Genomic DNA, 12212 nt, shown 5'->3' on the forward strand with positions numbered 1-12212 from the left:
CAAATTTCCCTAGCAAATGATTCAGGGCAGATTTCATATTTTCGTAAGTTACCTCAGTTATCGCAGACATCACTAGTTGTTGCTCACTATCTGAAAGTTTGCATGAAGCCAGAACCATAAAAGCCATCACAGAATTAGGTAGTTGCATGTCCTGCTTCATAAATTTAAAATAAACATGCTCGAATTCTGCCACGAACTTACGAATGTTCATATCACCAGGTCTTCTGAAGTTGTACAATTCATGAAAAGCTGCAAACTGCCGACGTCCTTTGTCCACGAGAGCAGGGCAGTGAAATGGCGGGGGACAGGACGACGGGATTGAGGCATCTGGCAATAGATAGACAGATAGATAAATAGATCATCAGCGTCAATTTCTGAAGATGCCACCCTCGCTCTTCCTGACAATGAAAGGTGAATGGCTAGAGCTTGCTCCTTTTTCGGTAAGTCCGTCAGCTCACACCATATGTTGATGTCCTTCTTCCAACTCTCATAGTCAGAATCATTTTCAAGTTTTGGAGGCCACTTAGTTGAGCACGACGCCATTATGCTCTAACTACGCTCTGCTACCAGTATTAGGATGCGAAACAACCGAACTCACCGGCCTCACATTTCCAAGTGCACGGGCTCTGTCTGCATACCGTAAGACCCTTCCGATGACGTCACCACTCGGACCGTAACAAGTGCGTGCGCACACACACACACTAACAGCAATATGCACTAACAGTCAGTTGTGCCAACATTGGATTTCGAGGGGTTTTTGGCCAAAGTGACTGAGTTAGAGGCTTGTGGGGAAGGTGCTCAAGAGGGGTCTGGTTATGAGGAGGAAAGTGTTGGTGTGGTGGGTGGTATGGCGGCCAGTGCGGCAGGGGCACTCTGTGTCAATAATGTATTGTATTTTATGCTTGATTTTAATCTTTTACCCACGGGAAAGTTTTTAGGACAGAGGGCTGAGTCAGACAGTAACACAATATCCTGCTTTACACTGAATGTTGAGCTAATGGGGAGGTTACTATGCAATATACAGCATTTCACTTTGTTTGGCATAGGGCATGGCTGAATTAAAACAATTAATTGAGAGTTATCTGCATATATGTTCTAATGAGGTTGTGTTGTTCATGGAAGGCTATTCCATTATCTCATGTAATCCAGTATGCAATTTAGCAACATAAAATACTGTACCTGTATATAAAATGGGGACCAGAGTGCCTTACACAGAGATTCTCCCAATTCAGCAGAAATTCAGTCTGGCAAGAAAGGAATTGTGAACTGGTGCACTAAATCAAGGATTTACTGTACTGCTGACACCAACTGAAGGCGTAACTCTCTATAGTCTGACAGATCGAAACGTAGGGTTTTGGTGGAGTCACCCCCTCCCTGCACTGTTGCCACGTTTCCGAGCTGACCTCTCCATCAGCGATGACCTTGACACTGTTTCCCTCTTGTGATCTCCGTTTTTCTAATACCCCCTATACCCCTGCCACCAACACCCCCTATACCCCTACCCCCAACAACACCCCCATCAACAACACCCGCTATACCTCCACCACCAACACCTCCTATAAATATAGACCCCCACCATCAACACCTGTATAATAATTAGCCGTTGATAATTGCTATACTTTTATTGAGAGCATACATTCTACCCTATTGCTCAAACTCCCTAATCTTACAATCCCATCTGTCTTAATCCTTCCCACTGCCTTCGTTCCTAAATCCCTTAATTGATCTATTTTTAACCTAAGTGTCCCCACACCTTTTAAACCATTTACCTCTCTGTCACTATTCTCCACCATATGTATCAACTTGTATTATATTGTGTATAGAACTTTCATACTGTATGCTGTACTACTGTATAATGTATAAGAATACCCACTGTTTAGTGGAAATAAAGTTTTATTATTATTATTATTATTATTATTATTTCTCTCTCTCTCTCTCTCTCTCTCTCTCTCGCTAGATTTTGTTATGTGTCATCCATGGTTTTTTACTTCCATTTTTATGTATGGATTATAATTTTGACTTTATTTCCGCACCACCCTTGAGGTAAAAGTCACGGCGCGTTTTTTTTATAGAGGTTTCCCCAATAGGCCTAAATCCTGTAGGGGGTTGGTGACCTCCCACAGCGTACACACAAACACGTGTCGCGTGAGTGCTGCCACCCCAGAGCTGTTTGATATATTTATTTTAATTATGAAAGGATCGCCTCTTCCCACTTTTATCCCTTCAAATTTTCTTGCAATTATACTTGCTAAATTAATTAGCAATGTTAGAAGTGTTGGGGAAGTAAATAATAATTAGAATATTTTTAGAGCAACACTGCCAAATTTTTATGCCACGTTTCTCTATTATCGTATAATATAGTATGCAGAATAGTTTTATTCTTCCTTGATACATGTCAGCACTTTCATTACAGTTATATTAGTATGAGTTATGTTTATGTATCATTCCTACTACACAAACCACAGGCGTTATACATCGTAGGGTTAGGAAACATGGCAATAGTGTAGGGAGGGGGTGACTCCACCCAAACCCTATGTTACGAGGAGGAACACTATAGTACCATGTCTTCATGATGAACCAGTTAACTCACATTAGCCTGGTGACGGTAGGCAAGAACTGGGAAGCGGCTGGACTGCCGGAAAGAAGCCACTGCTATCAAGTCACTGTCCTCAACATTTCTTGGCACCACCACTGCACTCGGATAGGATGGACACACCTATGAAAAAAAAAAAAAAAAAAAAAAATACCACCACCATCACTGAATGATCATTATATCATCATCATGTCATCATCATCATCCTGACCTCTTTTTCCCACATATGGACCAAGGGCTGAGAGAGAGAGGGAGAGAGAGAGAGAGAGAGAGAGAACAAAACATGGTGAGGACTAAGCAGAAAAAAGCATACACTATCATCATCATCATTTTCACCATTAACCTGCCTCTTTTTCCTACCCACAGGTGAGGTGAGGTGAGGAAAGGTTCAGAAAGGAAGGAGAAAAAAAAAATGTTCAGACTAATCAGCATGCCCACTGAAATGGGTCAAATATCCATTCACCCACCAGTCAAACCCCCAGAATCCTTCCCCTACTTCAAAGGCACACATATACACTTTATAATTACCTATGAGAAAGAGTCAATCCAACGGCTATCATTGGAAAAGTGATGCCAAACCTGTAATGCTCTCATCAGGAAAAAAATCATCCAAACTGCTCAATCCCAAGTCAGTATCCTAGCCTCATCACCCTCTATCTCTCTCACACAATCATTTACCATCTTTATCCACCTCCTTCTTGACCTAATACATATCTTCTCATCTATGAACTCACTCACTTACACCCTTTTCAACACCCTATTTATATCAGTCTCTCTAAATGACAATATGATCTAAGTACACATTTTTCAACAAACTCTGCTGTTCATGGACTTCTTTGCTTCACATCTTTCATATACAACATTATATCTTAACCTATCCCCTCCCCAAACTCCATACACATTTCTCACGAACCCCACCTCCTCTACTGTAAATCTCAATTTTCTGTTCTCATACCACAACAAAATCTCACATCTATATGTTAATATGGGCACTAAACTCCTTCATACAATCATCTTGCACCTGCCACAATCAAACCTCTGTTTCTCATCAAGGCCTTCACAACACCTGCCACTTTTCTTCTCTGTGTCACATTACTTTCCACTTCTATTGCACTTTACCTCCTTTCTCTGTCCCTGCACCCAGGTACTGTACCTCAACTCTCATCAAGTCTCTCTCTATTCACCAGAACATCATACTATGTGTCACCTTCCATTTCAATGGCTATCATTTTCCTCTTATCTAAATTTAATTGAGAGAGAGAGAGAGAGAGAGAGAGAGAGAGAGAGAGCACACACACACACACACACACACACACACAGCATATACCACAGCATGAAAAACAGGAGTAAATTAGCATGAGAGAGATATAAGCGATTAAGAAATTATGTGGGGATTAGAAGAGATGATGCAGCCAAATATGAGGAAAAAAAGTGGATAAGTGTGGAAGTGATCCAAAACTATTTTATTCATAAATAAACTGTAAAATAATAAGAAAAAAAAGGACTGTGAAACAAAAAGTTGGTGAATCACTATATAACCAATAGGATATAATCTGACATTAACCCCCCCCATCCCAACGTTTTCTGGGCAGTGGTACGCCCCAGTCCCGACATTTTTGGACCTTTTTTTGGGGGGCTCAAACATACGCTTTTGGTGAGAAACATCGAAAATTCATAGAGAAATCGCTCACCTGAGGTTTAAAATACTCGATTCAGGTAGGAGTACCTCCTTACCTTACAGGATTTTCTATCAGGCTGGCTGCAAAGAAAACGAGTTCTATGGGGGGATAACTATTCCACACCACTCATAAACGGTATTTATTTATTTATTTGGTACGAATTTATATGTAGTACAAGAGTATATTGTTTTTCAAATGGTAATATAGGCATTATAAGCATTGTTTCACTCACTAACTCATCACCATTCCTGACCTTTTTTTGCCACATTACCTGATCATCATTTCTGACTGTTTCTTCCTCTAATGTTTGTCCTCCACATTGTCATCGATTGGGGAATCACTCTGGCCCTGAATTTCGTACCGTGGCATGACATGGCTTTACTGGCCAGGTCACTGATAACAGGTGAATTGCTGAGAAAAGGTCATGCAGGGGGGGGAAGAGGTCATGCTGGGTAAGGCATTGTCCCTGCCTGGCATCTTGTAGAGGAAGGTGTCCCGTGTATACATGCCAAAAATCACTTGCGAAAATTGAAAATTGTGCAAATTAGGGACCTTGCAATGTTGCCGCGTTAATTTACGTCTCCGGGATATGAGTGCACATCATGTGAGGACGTGAATTCACGTCTCCGGGACGGGGCGGGTTAAGAACGAAATTTCCAGATAATTTTTGTAAAGGAAGAGGAATACCAGAGACCTGAAATAAATTAGAACTACAAGATAAACTTGATAAAATTTGTACCTAAGGAGCTGCTGGAGCTAAATAAAAATGTGGATTCAAGAAAAGCCATGGGGTCTGACACTACAGTGCACCCCCACACAATGCGAACTCACACACTGCAAATCACCTACAATGCGAGGTCAACCCAGAAAATGCTTACTTCTATTGAATGTGAAATCTGCGAATCAAACTTCCCAACAAGCGAATCAGCTGTAGGATTCCATGGCAAAAATGGACTTCCCACCATTACTATGAGTGTCAGGCTGGACAATGTGAATCAGTCACATGAAGGCAGTTGGCTCACAATGAGCCAGATTCAAAATGGCAGGTGGCTGGCCAGCTACCTGTATGCCATCTACAAACTTTCCTGGGTAAACAGACACTTCTCTTCCATATTGCTGTGAGAACATGTGTTGTACCTCGCATCCTGTGGTCCGTTTTAGCATCATAGCAGTAACCGCCTGTTCATCATGGTCCCACCCCAATGAACTCTAAGAGCAAGAGGATCACACTGGAGTTGAAGAGTAAGGTTATTAAAATGAAGCAGGAAGGGAAAGGAAACTCAGGAAATGGAAATGAGGAAGGTTTGAGTGAATCAAGCAGACCTCAACAGTGACAGCAGCAGTGATGGTGAGAGTGACAACGGGGTGCCCCGCCCTGCGGGGCAAGAGTAGATGCCCCAAGCCTCGGATACCCACCCCCCTCCCTTCTTAACAAGTCCAGATGTCACTTAAATAAAGGTACTGTACATGATGTTCTATTTGTTGTTCCAACTAGCAGTACTACTAGACAAAGTATTAGCAGGGTAGAGTAGGCTGGAAGGGGACCCAAAGACCAAGCCCTGGGTGGGCTGTTCACCACATACCATTTTATAAAACCCATAAGTAGGCAGTGGCGACCATCATCCACTCATTTGATGTAGTGCTGCCTACTTCTTCCTTAGCTTTTATCATTCTTTTCCTGTGCCTGCCCTCCTCTCTTCCTATTTCTCCCATCTTTCCTGTCACTCCTTATTGCTTTTCTTTCCTTTACAGGTGGCTTTACATTGAGTGACAAGCCAAATGGTTTCCTTTAAACCATTGAAAATGCTGGGTGGTAACTATATAACCAAACCATATGTGCTCCCTACATGTCAGCAAGTGGGTTGGTGGAGGGTTAGTGCTCCTCCCCGTAAAACAAATAACTCAATGTCAAATGGCCACCCCTTACGGGATTATGGCGTCTGGCAATTGATAGATAGATAGAAGTTCTCTGGTTCACACAATGCGAAATCGTAGAATGTGAGGGTTTCTGCTGTCCATAAACTGGCACTGTGTGAGGGTGCACTGTATATCTAGCTGGGTAATTAGAGAACGTGCTGATTAACAGTTGAACCAACATATGAGATAATGAAGTGTTCTTTAAAAGATGGAAACTTGCCAACGGACTGGAAGATGGCAAATATAGTACCAATATTTAAAAGTGGGAATAGAGAATATCTTTAAACTACAGATCAGTGTCACTCACTAGCATAACTTGTAAAATGTATGAAAAAATCATAAGGAAAATTGGGTTGCAGACTTTAAAAAAAATAAGGTAATTACCTTGCAGTAATTTGGCTTTAGAGAAGGTACAGTGATCCCTTAGTTATCGTGCATAACTGTTACTGCACCTAGTGCATGATAATAAAACTGTACAACAACAAAAGCACAGCACCTATAGGATTTACCTTAACTGGAACTGAGCACCTCCATTGTAAACCCAAATTTTCCTTTTTACAACAGATCAGACCCACTTAACACATACATACTTGTATTATAAGTATAAAAAACACACACAGGAATGGTTAGGTTCATAGAATATGACAAAAAGGACTTAATAAGGAAGAAACATGACCCAAAGGGAGACCTGAGATGGGCTTGAGGTAAGGGGTTCTGAAGCTAGAGGATGGAGTGTTAGTGTCTCCAACACCTGGGATTAACTCCTCAAGCTGTGCCTCTTCTTTGGATCCCTCAAAGCCATCAGAAACCATAAATTCTGCATCACCATTGTTGGCAGACACCTGCTCAGGTGGACGATAATGAACTTTTTTTTGTCAAAATATGTGCAACAACAGCAGGAGTGCAAATTTACATATAGCATTGATAATAGGGGGATCACAGTATATGTCTCAACCTTATTTATCTATTTATTTATTTTTTTGACAATTGTTAATGTGCTGCAGGAGTGAGATGGGTGGGTAGATTGTATTCATTTGGACTTCAGGATGGCATTTGCCAGAGTACCACATAAGAGGCTGACTTGAAAATTTAAAACTTCTGATGGTACTGAATGGGATTTACTAACATGGATGAGAAGTTGCCTTACTGGCAGACAAACAAGAACTATGATCAGCAATAAGTTTTCATCATGGAAATGAGTAATAAGTGGTGTGCTCCAGGGAGCAGTTTGGGAACCCATAATGTTCCTAATACATGTGAATGATATGCCAAATGCAGGGGGGATCCAACACTTCGGAAATGGGGGGAGGGATTATTTCTACCAAAATTACCCCATAATGCATTTAAACCATCAAAAAAACAAAATGTACATTTTATTTTACTTGTTTTTATCATAAGAATATAATAATACTGTATAAACAAATGCAACTACGGTGAGACATACATTGTATATAGAGTAATCCCTTAGCTATCTGACATAATAAAGCCAAAGGCATATCTGGATATGGGCAACATTCAGATACGGAACAATATCCTACTTATATCCATGCTCAACCTACTACCTATACTCAACCTAGAATCTCCAAATTTTGGCAGTGTTCTCCGGTCTGTCTGCCGTATTTAGACATCAAGACACACATAGGAATATCCAATATAATGCTAAACACTAAGAAAACAATGCATAAAAAAAGTACCTTTATGTTCAACTGGGCAAGTAAAGTGTGAAAAAATTTTTGGGGTATATGGAGACATCTGGCAGTTCTCTGTAGTAAGTCCACTAATCTTTATGAATGAATCACTCAGAACCCAGAGCCTGTGTCAGGTGGAATGTGATTGGTTGAACTTTTGAGTGGTGGTGAAGCAAATATTTTCATCATATTATACATAAATAAAAGTTAATAACAACTAAGTGGTAAGAAACAAATTTTAGGAAATACTACAGTATTTAATGAATGAACGTGGAGTACAGCACCATCCAAGACGGTAATATTGTCGCCTGAGGGTCCTGTTTAGGACGAAAAACGTCTTGGACCAACACAAGACCTTATGGAAAAAATTAATATTTTCATAAAATCATCAGTGTCCCTAAAAACATAAACCTAGACCCACTTTGGCACCAAAATAAATTTCCCCACCTTGAAAGTGTGTGTTTCTGAGCTTATCTCCAGCTTAGTAGCTCAATTACCTCCAGCTTAGAAGCCTGAGGTAGACGGTGGCACTTCAAGGGGTTAGCAGACGGTTGCCTAGGCATGGTTATGTATGGAAAAGCAATAACCTAGGAGCAAACGCTGAGTGCAACACGCAGTAAGTGTGTGAACAATACTCTGGTGAGAGACAAAAGGCATGCCTTGCTTGCTCATCATGTGACCAGATGCCAATATATTATTGGACAACACCTCAACCACGTCACTCTCCTGGGCGTGGGAACCGTGTTGGACCAGGCAAAACCGTCACAGCTGTATTCTCCTCGGATTTGGGCCGTTATGAACTGTTGGTTCCATATTGGACTTATGCAACTGTATTACAGCAATATTTTGGATTATCATTTAGGGTGGTGGTAGGTGGGGGCGCTCATCATCCACTCATTCGATGTAGTGCTGCTCTCGGGTGTCTGCTCATTCCTCTCCTCCATCCTTCCTTCCTTCCATCCTCTTCTATCTTTCTTTCCTTCATACTTTCCTCATCCTTCTGCCTACGAGTGACTTTACACTCCCTCTTCTGTCTTTCTTTCCTTCATTCTTTCCTTTTCCCTCTGCCTTTGGGTGACTCTAATCTGAGTGACAAGCCAAATGGTTTCCTGTACACCAGGAAACCATTTGCTATGCTGGGTGGTAACCACATAGCCAAATTTTGGCACCTGGTGGTTTAGTGGGTAATTGCAGTGTTCAAATCGGATTGAACCAGTGTAGGTTTATATCCAGGGGGTGGATGGAGTTTACTGCTCACATAATGCCACTCAAGGATGAGTGAGGCTGGTCACTCTCATCTTAAATGTCAGGACCAACTTGCCTAGCCCTGGGCTCCTACGCTCCTTATGGGGCAACGTAGGATTGGATGATGGATGATGATGAATCATTTATGGTCTCCATCTTGGACACGAAACGTCTTGGACAAATCCATCTTGGACGCGAGGGTACTGTATTATAGAGTAATGAGCATCAGCAATCTGTAAAACCTAACTGGCAACATAGCACAGAAGAGCAACACGTCAGCTGTTAGTTTCATTTATTCATGATGTTTGAAGCTGCTGAAACAAAGTCTAGTGACTCAGACTAACAGATGTTAACCTCTAACAAAGAGAACCAGCAATGCTTGCTTTAACGAATCTAATATTGATATTATATTTCATCAATTTCAAGGGTTATTATGCTCTATGACACAAGATGTCCATCAAAATGTGTAGGCAGTAAATTAATACTAAACTATATGTTGCCTTATTACCTTTTACATTTCTTCTCTGTGTAATATACAGTAATATCTCGATACACAATACCCCTAGATATGATATGCCAGTTTAACGATGGGGGTAGAAATACCACCATACACCGCCTAACGATGGCCAAACCATGATGTAATGATAGATTTTGATTTTTTTAACCAATTTTGATATCTTAGACTAAAATTGTGTGTTTAGGTTGATTTATAAACTGTTTTGACCGCCTGGGAACACCAGATGCTGTTGGCATCCCTACATGTCAAGAGGGGTTGGTGGAGGATTAGTGCCCCTCCCTGTAAAACAATTAACTCTAAGCCGTTGGCCACCCCGTTTGGGATACATGGCATCTGGCAATGAATGAATGAATTTTAGACTTAGATTAATGTGTTTTGGCCATAGGTGAGGTGAACATTATCATTTGGGGGTACAGTTTACTAAGCTTGATTTTTTTTCCAAACTTATATTTGATGATTTTCAGATTTTATTTGTTGGTACAGTACCCTCGCATCCAGTATGCATTTGTCCAGTACTATTCTCCTCCAGTACGGTCGGCAAAAAAATTAAATAATTTATTACTCTAGTACGGATTTGTTGGGCTAGTACGGATCGCCCTCGCAAAGTGGGCCAAATTCGTGGAGTTCTTCTCTAGTACTGACATGCTGCATCCAGTACTACTACCAGTATGCCTTCCTCGTGACTCACGATGTGTGCCAATCAAATTGCAGTATTGCACTTCCCCCTGATGAAGTAGATGACGATGTGTCAGTGTATGATTATAAGGGATTTTTGGGGGAGGTTAAGCCAGAGAGGCCTCCTCAGGATCCTGAAGGCCCTCCACCAGGGGTCAGTAGGACCTCCTACAGCCTCGGAAACCCCTCCCCCTTCCCCTCCAAGCTCATCACCATTCACCTTAAAGGTTGATAAAATCCTATTGTGTTAAAATGTAGTTAAGTTGAATATTGGGGGGGGGGGCTTTTTCAAGGCTTGTCTGACATTATTCATTTTTCCCATAAGGTCTGTTGTTTGTCCAGTATGGATTTAGTCCAGTACGGTAGTGCTGCCTGACAAAAATACAGTACTGGATGCGAGGGTATTGTACTAGTGAGTTATTTGCTACCTTGACAGATGTCAGGCAATTTAGATTGGCTTTAAACTTGTTTTGGGGCTCATTTGGGTTTTGGGCTTAGTTTCTGGGGAAACCCAGGGCTGATAAACACTCCACTTTACTTTACATGTTAAAAGTACCATGATATACCCCGCCTAACGATGGGGTCTTACCTAACCAATTACATCGTTAAACCGGGGTATGCCTGTATTGAAACAGGAAGAGAGAAGACTGCTCTAGGCCAGAAAGACCTTGTAGGGCAAAGGAAAAGGAGACAGAGAGGTGAGACAGCAAGCACGAGAGAAAAAGAAGGAAAGGAGGGACAGCTGAAGAGCTGAATAAAACAGGAGTATTATTTATCTGTTTCTCATATATACTGTAGATCACACAAGTCATTTTGGAGAGAACATCATTTTATAATGTTATGAGGAATGAATATTTTGTCAGAGGAAATAAACTTGCTGTAAATTACTGCAATTTTGTTCTATGCCTACCGATGATGAGATATATCAGAGTTGAATCATTATCAACATTAGTGACGCATATACTGCATGTTACACAAAAACAAACCCTCATAATTGATTAACATGCCATCTCTGTATTTATTTTCACCACATTAGAAAACATGTCCTACTGAATGATTGCTATGAATTTTCTTGGAAAAGATAAAAGGAGGTAAAACCGTTGTGAGATATGTGTTGGAATCAGCACTGTGCTCATCTTGCAGCTATATCACACATGGTAAACATCTTGGCAAGCTAATGTGAATGCCTGTAAGTTATACACAAATAAACTATGCAACATATCAAAGCAATCATTATGATCTTAAAGCCCAGCCACACAATTAGGCAACGCCCAACGGGCATGAGTGATAAGCCCGTCATCAAATACATTGTGGCAGCTTTGACAGGCACACCAGCAGACAGCCAGTGCCTGTGGTTGGGCAAAATCACCAGATACCACCCCGTGGTTTGGCAACGGGCACTCTCGCCTTTATTTTTAACCAGATTGTTTTTCTGCACTCTCTCCTTTATTTTTAACCAGATTGTTTTTCTGCACTCTCTCCTTTATTTTTAACCAGATTGTTTTTCTGCACTCTCTCCTTTATTTTTAACCAGATTGTTTTTCTGCACTCTCTCCTTTATTTTTAACCAGATTGTTTTTCTGCACTCTCTCCTTTATTTTTAACCAGATTGTTTTTCTGCACTCTCTCCTTTATTTAATATTTTATGACCGCAACAATTAACATGATATACTGGGCTACTACTTTTTCTTTTCAACTGTGATGCACATGGTGATACCGCACTCAAGCGCTGCCTACCACCTACTGACAATTGGTCAACTTTACTACTCGACCAGCTACTTAGCAGTGTGAACAACATCACGCTCATGCCCGACAGACTGTGCCCAACGAGGACACGGTTCTCCAGTCACTGCCTGATAATGTGGACAGGGCTTAACAACCTCAATCCCGGAAATGAC

At 41.2% G+C, this 12212-nt stretch overlaps 1 protein-coding gene across 1 annotated transcript in view; it reads right to left on the reverse strand.

The window, feature by feature from the left end:
* The window catches only part of LOC145411011 (myotubularin-related protein 9), a 408122-nt gene that overhangs the window by 277330 nt on the left and 118580 nt on the right, over positions 1 to 12212 (reverse strand). The window contains exon 4 of the mRNA XM_080281074.1: positions 2591 to 2716. Within this exon, the coding sequence (XP_080137200.1) occupies positions 2591 to 2716 (126 nt within the window). The remainder of the gene's footprint in view (positions 1 to 2590; positions 2717 to 12212) is intronic.

This window comes from Coenobita brevimanus, chromosome 87 (genome assembly GCF_032717465.1).
Source record: "Coenobita brevimanus isolate Jiangsu-jjx chromosome 87, ASM3271746v2, whole genome shotgun sequence".
Classification (NCBI taxonomy): Eukaryota; Metazoa; Arthropoda; class Malacostraca; order Decapoda; family Coenobitidae; genus Coenobita; species Coenobita brevimanus.